The sequence below is a fragment of the Mustela nivalis genome (assembly GCF_964662115.1).
Source record: "Mustela nivalis genome assembly, chromosome: 14".
Lineage (NCBI taxonomy): Eukaryota > Metazoa > Chordata > Mammalia > Carnivora > Mustelidae > Mustela > Mustela nivalis.
In genome coordinates, this window is record NC_139033.1 from 7,706,385 (window position 1) to 7,725,744 (window position 19,360).

The 19,360-nt window shown below is 39.8% G+C and overlaps 1 protein-coding gene across 2 annotated transcripts in view; it reads left to right on the top strand.

The window, feature by feature from the left end:
- Window positions 1-19,360, top strand: part of MED13L (mediator complex subunit 13L) — a 291,359-nt gene that overhangs the window by 242,623 nt on the left and 29,376 nt on the right. Inside the window, exons 13-19 of one of the 2 annotated variants that reach the window (XM_082699757.1) lie at window positions 56-180; window positions 3,239-3,338; window positions 8,649-8,869; window positions 9,177-9,382; window positions 13,392-14,329; window positions 18,283-18,462; window positions 19,090-19,313. In XM_082699757.1, the coding sequence (XP_082555883.1) occupies window positions 56-180; window positions 3,239-3,338; window positions 8,649-8,869; window positions 9,177-9,382; window positions 13,392-14,329; window positions 18,283-18,462; window positions 19,090-19,313 (1,994 nt within the window). The remainder of the gene's footprint in view (window positions 1-55; window positions 181-3,238; window positions 3,339-8,648; window positions 8,870-9,176; window positions 9,383-13,391; window positions 14,330-18,282; window positions 18,463-19,089; window positions 19,314-19,360) is intronic. The other variant, XM_082699758.1, reaches the window with a different exon arrangement.

The window sequence follows — 19,360 nt, forward strand, 5'->3', positions numbered from 1 at the left end:
CTCCTTCTCTATGGATGAAGTCACTTATTCTGCATCTTTGCCTCCTCTCTCGCAGATGTCCGGCAGGATAATGCTGCTGGCAGAGCTGGCTCCAGTAGCCTTACACAGGTGACAGATCTGGCACCTTCCCTGCATGACTTAGACAACATCTTTGATAATTCTGATGATGACGAACTTGGGGTGAGTCTGTCATAGCTACCGAAACAGAAATCTCCTTACATGGGAGAACTTGGGTCACTGTTGGAGTATTTCCTCATTGTTTTGTCTACTGAGTTTTGGGGCCCCTTATTTCAGGTTCAGAATGTTCTGCAGAAATGTTTGTATACTTTGAAAGGATTCTAAAAGTTGTCACTGTAGTCTCTAACGCCCCTTGGTTTCCCTTTGTTGATGTCTTCTTTTATTAGTTTATTCCTGTTGTAAATATTAAAATCTTTCCCATTCAGTTTTTAAATCCTTCTAAATATTATGAGACTAGTAGAAGTATATTATGTAGTCCCTTTAGCTCTGATTATAAAGATAATGCCCCCGTAACTTTTTATTCATGTCATCAGTAAGAACTTAGTCTACATTTTGAGAGATAAACAAGTATGATCTGTACTTTTTAGGGTTGTGGCACTATAGTAGGGGAAAAGACTTGTGTACATACAAGTTAAATAATTTAAGACATGATGTGGTTAAAGTGACAGATAAGAATGAGGGACACGTTATAGGCTGTTCTTCTTAGAAGAACAGCTGAGCTCCTCTGAATCAGGAAATTTATGTCCCCATCCTCCTAACCAGCTCTGTACTTTTAGGCAAAAAGAACTACCTGTTAACATTTAGGGGACCAAAAAGTGAGTAAGATAGGCCCTCTCTTCAAGGAAATAAGTTTATTAGTTTATTTTTCTTTCACTTATGTACTTACTTTCCTTCCCTTTTTTCCACTTCCCATGTATTTGTTACTCATTTGATGGTCACTTCCTGTGATGTGTACCTGAGGTTACAGGTATTATTATCCTGCCCTGACACTTAAGATACTCACAGACCTCCAGAGAAGTGCATATAAAGAAAGTTACAAATGTACTTAAAAATATATAAAAATGTATACACCCATGTGCACTTATTACTGTGAGTGCAGTAACTTGACCTGTGTCGAAAGATGCTGGACATTCAAGTACAAAGTGACAGGCGAGCAGTGTTTAAGTTAACGTTTAAAGGTTAAGTAGGAATCAGAATTCTAAAGCCTGTTCTCACTTTAAAATAAAAATGTATCTCATTAACAGATATTATACGCCATTATACCAATGTTAAGTACTTAGAAGATGATGAAATCATAATGGCCTCCAAGAAAAGATTTGACTTCAGAGGTGGAAAGAGGGTTAGTGAGAGGCGGGGGAGAGGCATTAGTTTGAGCCGGGAATGAGCCTTGGTTAAGCAAGAGAATGAACCAGCTGAGGGTTGGAAGGATGGGGAACAGACCATTGGTCTGCTCTCTGAGTAGTGGGTAAAGACAGGGTTAGGAAGGTTTTTGACCACTCTTATGGCTTTGAACTTCGAACTCTGCCTCAAACGTGTCCCTCTGCGAAGGCTGCTGAGTGTGGAACTGACTTGGTAGAAGCGAGTGCTGGTTTTCACCAGCCTCATACACAGAAAGCAGGGGTACTGTTTGGTAACTTTTATTGGATTAAAACACAGGGATGGAAATTCAGGCAGTGGCTGCATGAAGGAAAAGGACATGACAGTGAGAAAAACTGCAGTACAAGAAATGACATGTTTCAGGCGCCTGGGTGGCTCAGTGGGTTAAGCTGCTGCCTTCGGCTCAGGTCATGATCTCAGGGTCCTGGGATCGAGGCCTGCATCGGGCTCTCTGCTCAGCAGGGAGCCTGCTTCCCTCTCTCTCTCTCTGCCTGCCTCTCCATCTACTTGTGATTTCTCTCTGTCAAATAAATAAATAAAATCTTTAAAAAAAAAAAAAAAGAAAAGAAATGACATGTTTCTTTAGTGTTGATCCAGGCATCTGAGAGCCTTTTTGAACTTGACTATCTCCCTAAACGTCAGGTGTTATGTAGGATTGGTTTTAATGATCCTTAGGGTTTGGTTAGCTGCTTTGGTGGGGATGGTAGGACAAAACATAAAAAGACACGGAATCAAAAAGAAGTAGAAAGGGAGGAATAAAAAAGAGGGCAAAGCAAGCATTGTGGGGCAGCTGGGACTGTTCCCAGCCATCATCCCCAGTGATTGTACTGGCGCTCAGAGCCCTTGTACTTATCTCTGTATAAATTATGTATTACTGTGGAACTAAATGAGGGTATGTTTACTTTGGTTTTTGAATATATTCTTAGTAATGTTAATATGTGAAGGAGGGTTGGACATTTTTAATCTAATTTACATTTCTCTGAAATGATTGTTTCTGCTTTACTCTGATTTCTAGTCTGACATTTAATCAAGAGAATCACTTACCTTAGAATTGTTTTTGCTAATTTATCTTACTGATAACTGGTGTTGTGAGGCCGTTGTCCAAGTTTTCATCTCAAATGTCTTTGAATTTAATTTTACACTTCAACCCTGTGACATTGAATAAGTATACATACGTAAAAGGCCTTCTATTTGTGAGAATATTTTTTGCTTTGTTTCATCTTGCCACTTATTCATTTGAGTTCTTAAAGATAATCTTGCCTATTAAAGGACTTCATTTATTTTGAGTAACAACTCAAAGAAAAGCCCTCTCTGCATATTTCAATAATTTTATGTGATAAGGTTATTTTTTATGATGAAGGGTAACTGTGGAAGTAAGAGCAGAAGATACATGGCTTTTTTGTGGTGAAAAATAAAAGTATCATGCTTCGGGAGGGCTTGAGGTCACCTCTTTTAACTGCCTGCTTCCAAACAGAAGGAAAGCCAGACTGATAGCCAATTACTCCTTGGAGACACCACCCTAATTTAATTATTGTGTCCCTAAAACCACTTCTCTAATGACCTGGGAGGAAGATTTGCTTAAGGACTCTAAGTTGTGCTTTGATGGTACAGTCTGCCCTTAGCAGATCCATGCAGACAAGACTCGGTCACTCTGGTTTTCATTCTGGATACGCTTGTAGCTGTCTTGGCTTCACAGTCTGAGTATTTCTAGAAGTTCACTTGTAAACACTGTGTAAGGAAGCACCTTTATTCCAAAATATCAGTAGGCATATGTTAAATAGTCGACTACTGCCCTACTTAGATACACGTGTGTGGCCCTTTTTCAATAATAATCTTTTCTTAGGCTGTGTCACCTGCACTGCGTTCATCAAAAATGCCTGCTGTTGGGGCAGAAGACCGGCCTCTTGGGAAGGATGGAAGAGCTGCTGTTCCTTATCCACCAAGTAAGAAAAGGAAATGGAGCTTTGGTTTACTATTTATAACTTACACAAAATGTTCTCATACTCAGTGCCTTATCTGAGGTTCCCCTCTGTCCCTCCCCCCCCTTTTTGTTTTAGAGAATGTTAACTGTGAATTAAAAAAAACAAAAACAAAACAAAAAAAAAAACCTTATATAAGTTGGAATTCCTAAGATGGGGCAGACAGCTAAGAGACCATCTTAGTTTAAATTTCTTTTGCTTTTGTTTTCAAATTATGAATTAACTCTTATGCTTTAGAATGTGGAAAAATTTGTTTTTTGTTTGTTTCTTTAATAGCCTTTTCCTAGTAGGATAAATGTTACACAGTGATTTTTAGAGTGATATTCCACTATAAGAGCTTGTGTGAGATGTTTCAAAAAATTCAAATTTACCTAAGGATGAGGAATATTTGTTTCTTCATGGTCCTTTTTCTAATTCATACTGAAGTTTTTGTGTTTCCTTTTGAGGTAAAATAGTTAATTGTCTATGATGACAAGAAGAGAAACTTCTTCTTTTTTTTTTTTTTTTTTTAAAGTTACTCTTCACCCTAGGAAACTACAGTATTGTACAAGAGAAAGACAGGGTAGCTTACATGGGTACTCTGAAGCAGAAACATAATTCCATTGCAAATCATTCTTTAATACCTTCTCATTAATTTCAGCTGGTAATGAGAGCAAATTGAGGGGAAAAACCACTGTGTCATAGGGATGAGTCAAAAAGTTTTATGAACCTATAAATGTGTGCTGATTTACTCAAATGTAGAAGTGTGAAGTATACAGAGATTGGATTTTGACAGCTTTAGTAGATCCATAGCTTTTTAAAATATGCAACGCTTTCTCAAGCATGACATGTATGAAAATGAATAATGGTAGCCAGCCAGTTGCTGTAGTTTTTTTAATTAAACATTTTTCTTTTTTTATTACTCTGCACTGCAGAATTTTGCAAACATGGAATTCACAGATTAAAAGAGACAATATTAAAGCAGATACATATGAATAGGTCAGATGAATGAATTCTTTTCCTTGTATTGGGCCAGTTAATCCTCTGCCCTTTTTGACATGAAGTGATATGTTGTGATGTTAAATGTTAAAATGTCTGATAACTTGTCCAAGATCATTGGACTCACAATATTGCACTCACAAACTATCCTGCTAGTTAGTATCATTGGCCAGGAAAGCATACGGTGTACTCTCTTCTTTTGCTCATTTTTATTTTGAAAATAATTGTTTCAAAAAGAAGTTAATCAAAATTTTATGATGAAGTACAGGCTATAAAAATTAATTAATTTGAAATACAGCAAAAGTATAAGCATTAGGAAAGTACAGATATAGAAGCGTGAAGAGGATCTTTCATTGTGCACAAAGTATACAGAGTAAATGTGTGTATGTGTGTGTAAATGGACATACACACAGTATTACCCTCCCCCAGGCATGACCATGAAATAGCATGGCAAGAAGTTCTCATCTCTGCAAGAGCTTTATTGTACATTGAGGCAGAGAGACTGACATATTATAAAATTTAGTGTCTAGAATAACACTGTCCAATTTAATAGAAATACGCAAACAATCTTAAATTTTCTAGTAGTTACATTAAAGGAATTAAAGAACCATGTAAAATTAATTTAAATAATATATTTACTTAATATAACCAATAGTGTCATTTTTACATGTAATCAATGTAGAAAATAATGAGGTATTTTGCGTTCTTTTTTTTGTTGTACTAACTCTTTGGCATCTGGTGCAGCACATCTCCGTTTGGACAACCCTTGGCTTGAGTGCCCTATAGCCATATGTGGCTAGTGGATACTGTGTTTGAGAGACTAGGTCCATAATTATTCATTCATGTAATAACTAGGTTTAATTTGGCATCAAGTCTGTGTTAAGGTAGTATTGTGTGAGAATAATACATACAATAATATACCTCAACTCCAGCCCATGCTGGTAGCTGTTCTCTCCCTTTAGCATTTTTAAGAAGAAAATCGAACAAGCAAGACATGGTTTTCTATTTTGGGGGACCAGAATGTTTCTCTGGGCTTCTGTCTTTTTTCTTTGACTCCAATTCCGTCTTTTATCTTAAAACCTGTTTAAGGTTGTATCTTTCTCAGAAATTGCTTGTAACTTAACAGCATTTTCATCTTTGGCCCAGTCAAAAATGGGGAGGTTGGGCTAATTATTATTGACTCTTACTGAACGTTTAGATGTTACGTGGTGAAGTGTTCTCTTCTATGTGTATCTTATTTAATGTGCACAAAAAATATGAAGTAGATATTACTACCATTTTGCAGATGAGGAACTTGAAGCTAGCGAGGTTAAGAGTCTTTCTTAAGAATATCTGATAATGGGGGGAGTGCCTGGGTGGCTCAGTGAGTTGGGGCCTCTGCCTTCGGCTCAGGTCATGGTCCCAGGGTTCTGGGATCAAGCCCCTCATTGGGCTCTCTGCTGTGCAGGGAGCGTGCTTCCTCCCCTCTCTCTGCCTGCCTCTCTGCCTAGTTGTGATTTCTCTCTGTCAAATAAATAAAAAATATTAAAAAAAAAATATCTGATAATGGAGTGCTTGACTGGCTGAGCCAGTGGAACATGCAACTCTTGGTCTTAGGGTATGAGTTCTAGCCCCAGGTTGGGTGTAGAGATTACTTAAAAATAAACTCTTACCAAAAAAACCCAAAAAACAAAAAATCAACTATCTGCTAATAAGAATAGTGAAAGCCACTTTATAAAGTGAATTTCTGGCAGGTGGAATCGTCTTTTCCGTAATTTTTTGTGTGTTCTCTTTTACTTTTGATAAAAAATACCAGACTGAGGTGTTGAAATTGAGATACACATGGGCGCCGGGGTGGCTCAGTGGGTTAAGCCTCTGCCTTCAGCTCAGGTCATGATCTCAGGGTCCCCGGATTGAGCCCCGAATCAGGCTCTCTGCTCAGCAGGGAACCTGCTCTCCCCACCCCCACTGCCTCTCTCCCGACTTGTGATCTCTCTCTGTGTCAAGTAAATAAAATCTTAAAAAAAGAGAAATGTTTATTTAAAAAAAAAGAAAATTGAGATATACAACTGTGTTAGATAGCATCAAAGAATTTGAGAATGAGAAATGTCTTTATTACAAGTGAGAAACGCCTTTATTAGATTTCTTTGACAAAATTTGGTAGCTAATTTAATAAAAATAATTTTTGGTAAAATTTTACACCATAGCCAGAATACTTTAACACAAAGAGAATTTGTACAGTTTATTTTCCAAGTAACTTGATGATTAAGAACTGTAGTAGGATTTTGAAGATTTTATGAGGAAGACTTAGGATTTTAAATGTTACACTTAAACATTAATTTTATATTAAAATTGACCCAGAGCTGGTCTTTGGCTTGGGAAAAGGAGTAGGGACTGAAAGATAAAGGTGATGTATATATTTCAAGTGGAACCTAACTCAGTATTAAAGTCTTCGCTCTTGTTTTAAAGAACTTATTGATTTCACTGCTAATACATTTTAAGACCCGTTTTTCCTCCTCAGACTCCACTGGTTCTCTGGGAGTTTCTGGCTTGGCTTATATCCCTAGTTCTAGGAATTGTTCCATTCCTTAACAGTAGAATACTGTCCTAGGAAGAAGGTACCTTGAAGATCTACTTGGCGGGGGAGTTGGTTTTTTTCTTCCCTCCCCCCCTTTTTCTTTTTCTCTTTCTTTTTTTCTTGGCGGCAGCAGGCACCATTTGTCTAATGAAGTCTTATACAGAATCCTACTGTAGGAAATAAATGGAAGTGGAGCTTCTCTAATGAGAGGGAAAGTTGGTATCTGAGATCCTGTTTGTTGGCCTGTTCCGTCCCTTGTAACAGATAAGCACTGGAGGCCAAGAGAAGGTAAATTATTCAGGATTATATAATTGTTTAACTAGGAAATGTGTTTTAAGATCATCTCATGCAGAGGTTCTCACCTTTTTTTTTTCTGCCTCCATATGGCGGAAGCTTCCCCATCCTCCCATAAACAAAGGAAAGAAAGTAAGCCTGGTGAGAATCACACATCTAGTCCAGCCATTTAGATGAAGGGTCCAAGGCCCCCAGGGAGGAAATGACCTGACCGGGCTGTAGCAGCGCTGAGCTGTGGAACTGCTCTGGGTACTGCTGCTTTATAGGGCTCTGCCTCAGATGCTAGCCCAGGGCAGAGTGTAGTGCGGTTATTCTTTCTTCATTTGTGATTCAGAGCTACAGGTCGTATCTTAGCCTAGTCAGTGGTTAGTTTGCCTCTTTAAATGCTGAAGTTGCTAGAAAGAACAATATGATTGGAAAATGGCACATCAGATACCATTGCAGAACACTGACTGACTTAAACTCGAGGCTCTAAATTTGTAAATAAATTTGCTGTACAGGACACCTCCTTGTGGCCAAATTTCGCAAGCACAACTTGATTGCATTACATCTGCTCCTACTTTTCAGAATCCCTGCCTTAATGAGCCCCTGCTAATGATGATGGCTAACCTCATGTATATTAAGATGTTTTTTAAAAAAAGATTGAGGATCCCTGTTTTAACTATTTCTTAAATGATACCTTTTTTACTAGCTGGATTTTTAATAAATTGTCTTTTGGTTCAAGGTAGGTTTATTAAACCTAACAGTGAAGTTTCATTTTAATATAAATATGGATAGCATTTTTTTTTAATTTTTTATTTTTTGTAAACATATATTTTTATCCGCAGGGGTACACTATGGATAGCATTTAATGTCAATACGGAATCATTTCCCCGAAGAGCAGTGAATGTGGTAGATTTTTCAAACTAGCTAAGTAATCCTACTACATCTAAACCACCATTCTGGCTCTAATCAAGTTTTATTTTCTGTAGAAGAACTACCTGGTGAATTTTCCATGTAAAATTTACTATAGCACGTTTTTATGTAATTCTGAAATATTTGTAAGCAGAGATAGAACTATATTAATAAAGTTATTCCATCTAATTTCTTCCAGCTTCTACTTATTTTCGTCTTCTTATAATCTTCAGGCAATCATTTGTTAGAAGAAAAATGTATTACGTAGACTTCGTTCACTTAATTAATGTGAAGCCAAATCATAAAGCATCAAGGGGATAGTGGTAAAGTTCCAGAAAAGGATAATTTTCTGCTGATGGCCTTCTTAGAGACTTCCATTATTAATATTCTGTTGTGTAACTGATACAACCATTCAGTTAGTATTATTTCTAATGACAGGTAGGGTGCCTGCCTACGAACTGGGATTTTTTTTGGAATCCTACCTGTTAAAATAAATATTGTTGTCTGTTCTTCTCTTCTCTTCTTTTCTCTCCTCTTCTCTTCTCTTTTAGCAGTTGCAGACTTACAAAGGATGTTCCCCACTCCTCCTTCCTTGGAACAGCACCCTGCATTTTCTCCTGTAATGAATTATAAAGATGGAATCAGTTCAGAGACAGTGACAGCATTAGGCATGATGGAGAGCCCTATGGTCAGTATGGTTTCAACACAGCTCACTGAATTCAAAATGGAAGTAGAAGATGGATTAGGAAGTCCTAAACCAGAGGAAGTAAAGGTAATTGCCAGTATATGAATTTTATCAAGCCAGGGTGGTTTTCAAGCAGATTCATATACATTTTCCTCAAAATAATATTATCTATATGCCACATATACCTAAGTTTCTAACAATCCTCTGAATTGGATAATGAGGTACCTTGCTTGGTATTTTAATTATAGTGTCTTGATTAATTTAAAATGTTGGTATTAGCATTTTCTGCTGATTAGATGAGAAAAATACTGACTTGCAGTCATTTTTGTTATTGTTGTGGTATGTCCTAAGTTGTTCACCGGCATTATCACTGCCCCCCCCTTTGTTGTCCCAGGACTTCTCATATGTGCACAAAGCTCCCACCTTCCAGCCTTTCGTGGGGTCCTCCACGTTTGCTCCGCTGAAGATGTTGCCGAGCCAGTGCCTGCTACCTCTGAAGATACCTGATGCCTGTCTGTTTCGGCCTTCATGGGCGATCCCTCCTAAAATCGAACAGCTGCCCATGCCACCCGCAGCCATTTTCAATCGAGATGGCTACAAGTATGTGCAGGGACTGTGTTATGTTACTCGCCCTATGAAATGTGGTCTTGATCTTAACAAAATATTTACTTAAAATGATGACATCAGCATATCATTTGAAACTTCCCTTTTTTGGCCATTCATGTTTTTGTGCACATTATTTTGTGTTGAAAATGTGCACATTTTCTAACTAAATGTTATGTACATGGATAAATTAAGGTTATTTGGGTAGAGGACCATGGTGTGCATGCTCATTCAGTATCAGATCCATGTCGACCACAGAGTCAAACACTAGATTGGAGTTGGTAATATTATTTGGATAATGGTGGTAAGTATTTGATTTATACAAATTGGTGATTCCAAATGTGCTTACTTCAAGCACTTTATTTATTTATTTTTTTAAAGATTATTTATTTATTTATTTGACAGAGAGAAATCACAAGTAGATGTAGAGGCAGGCAGAGAGGGAGGGAGAGGGAGGGAAGCAGGCTCCCTGCCGAGCAGAGAGCCCGATGCGGGACTCGATCCCAGGACCCCGAGATCATGACCTGAGCCGAAGGCAGCGGCTTAACCCACTGAGCCACCCAGGCGCCCCACTTCAAGCTCTTTAAAATGAAGTGTTAGCATAGACACTTTCTCTGACGCTGACCCATGTCATATAAGAAAGCAGCAACAGGACTGGTATGACACGGAGGAAGGAAAAGGGGTGTATATTGTAGCTTGAGCACATTTCACTCTGTCAAAAAACAGTAGTCTGTCAACAGTGTAGATTCCGTTTCCCCTGTGATTAATACTTTCTTGAAAAAATAAATGCTTTAAAATAAAAGGCCATAAACTCAAATTTCTGTCAGGACCAGGTAAACAATGTGTGGATGACCTGCGTTGGGTAAAGCAAAAGTCTTGGCATCACTGATGGTCAGTGTCATCCTGAGGGGCAGTAGGAGAGAGCAGCGTCTTTGTTGGAACTCTTAAGAATATGCCTCATTTATTTATTATTTCTTTAAAATTTTATTTCTTCATGAGAGATGGGGAGTGGGGACACAGAGGGAGAAGCCGATTCCCTGTGGAGCAGGGAGCCTGATGCAGGACTCCATCTGAGGACCCTAGGATCTTGACCTGAGCTGAAGGCAGATGCTTAACCAGCTGAGCCACCCAGGCGCCCAAGAGTATGCCTCCTTTAAAGGGACTGTGTGCTCTCCAGTTACAGTGCATTGTTCAGGCAGGAATGTGGGAGACTGGTGATCTGCATTTTTATGTAAATCTCCTTTTAAAAAATGTTTGTAGTTAATGCAGAGATACATTTTAGGAGCCAATAAGACAAATTCCAGATCCAGCTCTGTGGGCTGTATTTGTGACATCACAGAAAACCATCTTGATGAAACCAACTTTAATGTCTTAACAGGCTTTATGTGTATGTATGTAAAGTCAGGGTCAGAATGTGAAAAACAGTGACAGAGTGTAGGATAAAAGAACCCAGACTTAGGAAGGTAGAACTGTGCTGTCAGAGGACTCCATTTCTGCCTTTTTTGTTTACTCCTTCGTATGACCTTAAATGACCAGCTTACCTGAGTCTTCCCCTTCTTTAAAATTGGGATAATCCTGCCTGACTTCCCCCACACGATTTTTGAAAGGTTCCAGTGGCTGTGAAAGTATTGTGGCAATAACATCTCATCATCAGGGGGCAAGAGCGTGCTCAGAAGTACTCTTGTGGTGGTCGCTGGGCTTGTTTTCAACTGCTGTACTCCAGTCATGCTGGAACTTCTGTAAGTGGGGGATTGGTCTAGTCCAGCAGGGCTCATGGACCCAGCAGGGCTCATGGACCCATTCTCATCCAGGGCAGCGGCACCAGGAACCCATCTGACGGTTGAATTTCTTAGACACACAGACTCCTCAAAAGAGTGACAGGCAGCCCTTTGCTGTATGATAGTTTAAATAATCAATAATTCAGATCATTGTTTAGGTACATGAAATCTGTCCTTTGTCATCCCAGAGATCCTTGGTATTCTCAGTTGGCACTGTTAAGAGCTGTTGTTGATGAAGGAAGTGTTTTATATCAGCACCTTCCAATACGGCATCCCCTGCCCTGAGCTTGTGGCTGTGCACCTCTTGAAATGAATTTATAGTTTTATTTAAGTTTATTTAAATTTAGCACATAGGGCTAGTGATAACCCTATTGGACAACACAGTTCTAAACTATGTGAGTTCCTTCTGCTGGGGTCTCTATCACCCTGGCACTCTGGTCACACTCAGAACGTGCACGCTCACTTGCTTGACACCTGTCATATTTGCTGTGAGCTACCTTCTCATCCCCTTTTTCACTGTTGAATGTCCAGCATTGAGTATAGTGTTGGTACTTAGTTCATTTTTATTGAATGGGAAAAATCAGGTTACTATACAAGTTAAACCATTTTTACTACCTAGGGAGCAATTTAATTATTTAGGTTTTCAGTTAGTAGTCATAGTTCTTCTGATCTGAACTATATAATAATTTTAGGGTTTTGTCAAACAGAAGAATTTGAAAGGAGTCCAATTAGAGTAAAGATCATTATTACCCATTATTTTGGTCTCTGAGATAGCAGTGATTGCTAATCAAGGTTTCTAGGTCATTTTTTATCTGCACTCAAAGATACCACTGTGCTTCAGAGTTAGTTTCTTTGTAGTGCTGGATTTGGATTTTTTAAGCTGGTGTTTTAGGCATAGCTAATTAAAAATCACAAGAAAATTATTTGAAGAGCCATCACTTTATGACATTCTTCTTTCACATTATAAGTGAATGAATATGTCATTTATTGGAAGAACATTAGTTTAAGTACAGTATTAATAGATTTCAAAAAAATATTAGGCAGTAGATGAAATCTTTTCTTTTGATACCTTCTAATTGGGAGAGAATGGTCTCATTTGCTTTTTTTACATGTACTTCTAAGAATGTACATAAAAAAATCTTTTACAATAATAAAACAGCAGAACATTGTAGAAACCGTTTTTGTTTTCTGTGTGACTGTTCTAAAAAGAAGTCATTGCTTATGAAAAAATAGATAACACAGTGTGTGATCAGTCTCTGGGAACTAAAAATAATTGTGCTGTAGGTAATACATAGCATATTGAAGATTAAAAATGAACTGAAGTTGCCCACCACCCCACAGAAATCTGTTAGAAGTTTGAGAGCTATGATACAGTATGTGTACTGCACAATTCATCTAATTAATACTAAGGCCTCCTAGCTACATATGTGATATTGGTATTAATTGTAGTGTAGTACTGGCCAGTGGGTTTCCTAAATTGGATTCCTTTATGGTCATTCAGTACTATAAAAATGCAAGCCTAGATAGGACTGTGCTTTGAAAATTAGAAAAATGGCAAATGTTCCTATTTGTTTGATTATAACTGCTTTAGAATCATGTATGGATTATGATCTCAGAGGATAAGTAGAGCAGCAGACTTTAAATTTTGAAAAGTGACAAAAATGTAATTGCAGATTAGATGGAAATTTTATCCTATACTTTTCTAGTCAATTTAGCATCTGAACTCATGTGTTACATTGACCAAACCCAGCACCATGTTCTCTTGTAAAAACAGTAAAGTTCCCTTGAAAGATTAAGATGGAGATTGCTTTGATGTGGAATAAGTAAAAGGAAAATGATGTATTATTCTTGGTGTATGGTATATTATTCTTCATACCTTGCTTCTTGCTTTCCCATCACTTTTATTGACTCCTTTGAATCTTCTTTTTTTGTGTGTGTGTGTGATAAAAAATTGAATATACCTAGCAAAAGCATGCATAAATGATAAGAAATGCACAGGCCAGGGGTACCTGGGTGGCTCAGTGGGTTAAAACTCTGCCTTTGGCTTAGGTCATGATCTCGGGGTCCTGGGATCAAGCCTCTCATCAGACTCTGCTTAGCGGGGAGCCTGCTTATGATCTCTGGCTGTCAAATAAATAAATAAAATCTTTTAAAAAAAATGCACAGGCCAGGTGGGGTAATTATGTCTGTTACATGCACCTGTTTTCACTTGGTACTGTCTGTTGCAGTAACGTGCCTAGTGTCGGGAGCCTAGCAGATCCGGACTATCTGAATACACCACAGATGAACACACCAGTGACGTTGAACAGCGCTGCCCCAGCCAGCAACAGTGGAGCAGGAGTTTTGCCATCTCCAGCAACCCCTCGCTTCTCTGTCCCCACACCACGAACCCCCAGGACCCCAAGAACTCCCAGAGGTGGGGGCACTGCCAGTGGTCAAGGGTCGGTTAAATATGATAGCACCGATCAGGGGTCACCAGCCTCTACCCCCTCTACCACGCGGCCCCTTAACTCTGTGGAGCCTGCCACGATGCAGCCAATTCCTGAAGCCCACAGTCTCTACGTCACCTTGATTCTCTCAGATTCTGTGATGAATATCTTTAAAGACAGAAACTTTGACAGCTGTTGCATCTGTGCCTGCAACATGAACATCAAAGGGGCAGACGTTGGGCTTTACATCCCTGATTCTTCCAACGAGGACCAGTATCGCTGTACCTGTGGGTTTAGTGCGATTATGAATCGCAAACTTGGCTACAATTCAGGACTCTTCCTGGAAGATGAGTTGGATATTTTTGGGAAGAATTCTGATATTGGTCAGGCTGCAGAGAGGCGTTTAATGATGTGTCAGACTACCTTCCTTCCTCAGATGGAGGGAGCCAGAAAGTCCCAGGAGCCACCTATAAGCCTTCTCCTCCTCCTCCAGAATCAACATACACAACCTTTTGCTTCACTGAGTTTCCTGGACTACATTTCCTCTAACAGTCGCCAGACTCTTCCCTGTGTAAGCTGGAGTTATGACCGGGTGCAAGCAGATAATAATGATTACTGGACAGAATGCTTTAATGCCTTGGAGCAGGGCCGACAGTATGTGGATAATCCCACTGGTGGAAAAGTGGATGAAGCTCTGGTGAGAAGTGCCACTGTGCACTCTTGGCCTCATAGCAACGGTAGGTTTCCCAGAATACACGTTTACTTTGAAAATTATCTTGGTATGGTGGTAAATTATAAAGGACAGAATTTTAAATTTCATTTCTCTTAAAACACACACACACACACACACACACACACACACACACACACAAAACTAAAGAGCTCTGTGGCCAACGTTCCTAAATTTAAGGAATAGAGCAGTGTTTTATACTGAAACACCTTTTGAGGAGACTCATTATTTTGTGAAAACTTCCTCTCCTATTGATTCCTGTGGGCAGTTCACATGGCAAACTGACTGCTACAAATCAGCATCATTGCGAGTACACAGACAAGTAGTCGGCACACCTTGTGTATTTAAATCCACCCATTCTTCTAACTCGGTTGTCTCTAATACTTCTCCTGTGGAGCCTTCTACCCATTTACAGAGCATTTTCTCCTTCCTTTGCTTTTTCAGTGTTTTGCATGTCTTGTAACAGTGATTGCACTTGGCTTTGTGCTGTGGTTCCTGAGGCATGTCACTGCCATTATTAAAAGCTCCAGCTGACAACTGTGTGTAATGTTGAGCTCTAAGTGAGCCCTGCAGCTTGCTGTTCCCTTCCCTTATTCATTCACTGTCTATGCTGTGATGCATCCCTGGGGGTAAAGTGACTGAAAGAGACAGGACACCTCTCTGAGGGACTTTCTAATCTATTCTGGAAGATGGACATCAGATTAATCAAATAATTACACAAATTAGCATAGAATTAGAAACTGTTATAAGTGATGAAGGTGTGGGGTGGGAGGGCCTTCCTAGGCTGGGGCTCAGCCTAGAAGAGCAGTAGGTCAGCCTTCTTCTACTCCTTGAGGAAGTAGAAACATTAGATTTCCATGCCAAGTACAGAATAACTGGCTAAAGAAGGTGGAGAGCAAGGAATTGTGTCCCAGGCAGAAAAAGCAGCAAGAAGGAAGGCCCAGAGTTACGCAGAGCTTGGGGCTTTCAAAGAGCTGAAGGACTCTCTGTCTCAAATAAATAAATCTTTTATTTTATTTTATTTTATTTTATTTTATTTTATTTTATTTTATTTTATTTTATTTTATTTTTAATGTGGGATGGTGCCTGGGTGGTTCAGTTGGTTAAGAATCTGACTCTTGATTTTGGCTCAGGATTCAATCTCATGGTCATGAGATTGAGCCCTAAGTTAGGCTCTGCGCCCAGTGGGGAATTTTCTTGAGATTCTCTCCTCTTCCCCACTTTCCCTCCCTGGCTCCTCAACCCCCCACCCCCCTTAAATAAATACATCTTGAAAGAACTGAAGGGAGCTTGGAGCTGGCTAGATTCCCGAGAGCCGTTTGAGACCTGTTTGGGCTGAGGTCTTTATCCCAAGAGCCCTAACATGATAGGTTCATGAAGAGGCATTGCCCTCTGATTTGTGTAATAAGAAACAGACAAGCTCCGACTGCAGTGCAGGCTGTGGATTTGGAAATGGCAGGAATGGTGGGAAGATGAGAGGGTTAGTGCAGCGGCTCAAATAAGAAAGAATAACTTGGTTTCTTGTCTTAGCAAAGGAGATGGCAAAGGAGTGGAAACATTCAAGGGATGTTGAGGAAGTGGTTGGACTGCAGGACTTGGTAATGGGTTGGATTTTAGGGGTCTGAGAGAGCGAGATGGTAAGGAAGACACCTGGGCTTGTGACTTGTATACCTGGACAGATGGTGATGTCGTTCAAAGATCAGTGCACTGGAAGAAGCCCAGGTCCGGGGAGAAAGCTCCTAACTTGAGATTGGGAAATCTTAAAGATCTCTTCTGAGATACCCAGGTAGAGATGTCAGGTAGACTCTTGGGACTTCCCAGGCCTGCAGCTCGGGGGAAAGTGAGTAGTTGACTTGTAGATACTCAAGTCCAGGGCACAGAGGAGGAAGAAAGCTCACCAAGGAGGAGGAAACCCAGACCAACAAGAGAGCTTGGGACAGAGCTTCGCTGAGCTCCGCAACGTAACCAAGTTTCAAGAAAGAGACGAGTGAGTGGTCAAGAAGCATTAAAGTGTAGCTGAGCTTTTAAGAAGAGGATTAAACAAATCTTTTGACCATGGTGAGGAGCTGCTTCTGTAGAGAGGTAGGAACAGGCTGGGCTGGAGTAGTTGCTTACGTGAATGAAACGTGGACCCTGTTCTGAACAACTCTCAGCCTGTAGGGGAAAGGTTACATAAGCTTCTTAAATACAGTTGGAAATCTGGAAGGAGAAAGTATGTTCAGAGGACAGAGATCAGTGGAGTAGGGGATGAGTAGGCATTTTCTGAGTAGCCAAATCAAGAGACTTCTCGGAGGTGGAGACTTGTAAGGAAGTATCCAAGGGTTATGCTCATTTCTGTAACCACTTGGGTTTGAGCACAGTGCGTTGTACTTAGCAGGCCTCTAATTAATGTCTGCTGGATGCATTTATCAATTAAATGAATTAAAGAAAGTACAGTCTTTCCCCTAAAGAAATGTGGGTGATTATCTCGGGTGGTTCCTTTTGCCAGATAGTAGCCTTCAGACAGAAAAGCGGTGTGTGGGTGGATCAGTCCTGTCATCTTTGGATATGAAGAAGAGCAGAGTTTTATTGCAGGGGAGGTGTGGGTTCCAAAGTCACAAGCTTAACAGTACCAGACAGATAACATAAATGAATGATGCTGGAGCCAGATTTGCCAACAGCAGTGCCCTCACTGTGTCTGTCAGTACACACCTTCTTTTCTGTGTGCACACGAGTAGCCACAAAGAATGATGACTGCTTTTATTTTTCTCTAAGCGGTGGTTCTCTTTGTGTGTCATTCTCCAACTTCTGATAGAGCCATGGGTCCAAGAAGTACTTTTTTCTTTAAGAAAAAAGCAGCCCAGGCTTGAAGATAAAGTCGATCACTGCTTCCTTCTCAGGCAGACAGCAGAGCTGAGTGAGGAGAGCCATCTGAAGGGGGCGCTGAGCCTTCGCTCCGGCATGCTGCTTGTGCAGGAATGTGGCCTGCGGCTTGCCATGTCTCCCAGTTTTTCCCAAGAGGCTGCAAATTTAGATTAGCAATTTGTTTGGTTTAGGGATACACCTAGAGATGTCTTAAGCATCCTGTGTTTCAGGTTTAGTTGGTAGATAAATCTTAGATTTCCATCTGTGTCCCATTCCCAGTCAGCTAGAAAAGAAAGAGTAAGGAAGGGCCTTTAGGTATGCAGCTGATCACCTCACACATCATTAGCTCTTTCTTCAGATCTTTTTGAGAATTTGATGAGTCTTTATGGACCTTTATCCCTGGTAAATAATATGCATATGTTCATGCGTGCACAGTTTTGTATAGAGTCTGAGAAGTTTTTCAGGTTCTGTGTTGAGGGCTCCTCCTCAGTAGGATGAATATTTCTTCTGAAACCATGAGTCCCACCTTCCTCTGTGGACAGATGACTTTCAGTCCTGTCTTAGCTTTTGCCATGTTTTCTTATGCCTCTGCCTGCATGACAGTTGTCTTTCTCTCTGTGCACTTCGTATTTTGTGAAAACATTTTACATTAAGAGCATTTTTAACAGTTTTTAAGAGCTTTTAAGTCCCCCCCCCAACACACACTGATCATACTTTCAAAACATTGCTATTTATAAAAAAAAGTAATATAATGATTAAGAAACTTTTATAGCTCTCTTTCCCTATGAACAACCTTGGAAACAGGTCTGTATGATTTTAAATTCAGGCCTACCCATCTTTTTATTTCTAAACAATTCTATAGTTAACCTCTTAGATACAGAGTGATCTATTTCTCCTTTTATTATTTCCCATAGTAAATTATAAATTACTTTGTAATAATAAAATAATATCTTTTGACTGGTAAGTCAAGCATTTTAGAATATACTGAAAATAGAATCTACCTCCAGTAATGTCTTTTGTCACGGACTATAACTGAGGTCCAGAAGGATGGCAGGGAAGAAGAGAATGCCAGCCCCCCTGTATAATTTGTTCCTTTTCATTTCCTTTCTCTTGCAGTGCTAGACATCAGCATGCTCTCCTCCCAGGATGTGGTCCGCATGCTGTTGTCGCTGCAGCCCTTTCTCCAAGATGCCATCCAAAAGAAACGCACGGGCAGGACCTGGGAGAACATCCAGCATGTGCAGGGACCGCTAACCTGGCAGCAGTTCCACAAAATGGCAGGACGGGGAACCTATGGTAGAATCTCTTCCCCGTTTCAATTCTTCCATAATTCTTCCAGTTTTAGTTACTGTCCAGTCCTAGCTTTACTGACAAAATGGAATCCTCTTCATGACTATTAAGTTTTATAATTTTATAAATTAATCTTTAATCTTTATCTTAATATTTAATCTTTATAATCTTTTCTTCCCTAAAGTCAGTTTGGAGTTAAGTTTTCTCTTAGCATCCTTGGTCGAATCCAGGTTAATGAGGAAAATAATATTTGGAGTATTCATTAGATTCTCCTCATCTTCCTCATCCTCGTTGTATTTTCATCCTGATGACCTTCTGAACTAGTTCTTTCAACTTCTTCCTAGTCAGGATTTTAAGGCTTAATTTAAAGGAAATGGTATAGTGCTGCTTGGAAAACTAACTTTACCTTTTCTAACCTGCCCTTATTGGACCTATCTAAGTGCGTTCTGACTCATTGATATAAGGTCTTTGTCAGGGGCCATGTAATAAGGGGATTTGAGAGTCCTATTGAGAGTGATCCTGTCAACCTACAAGAAATTTCTGAATTAGGACTAATGCAGCAAGAACTTCTGAGTTGTCCAGGTTATAGGAAATGGACTTTCAAACACCGTCCTAACTGCCTTCTTGTTACAGGTTCAGAAGAGTCTCCTGAACCATTGCCCATTCCCACTCTGCTGGTAGGCTGTGACAAAGACTTCCTCACCATCTCACCATTCTCTTTGCCGTTTTGGGAGAGGCTATTGTTGGACCCATATGGGGGCCACCGTGATGTTGCCTATATTGTGGTGTGTCCAGAAAATGAGGCCTTGCTCGAAGGAGCCAAAACTTTCTTCAGGGACTTGAGTGCTGTATATGAGGTGAGAATGATATGAAGATCGTTTTGGGGACATGAGTCCTCAGATTG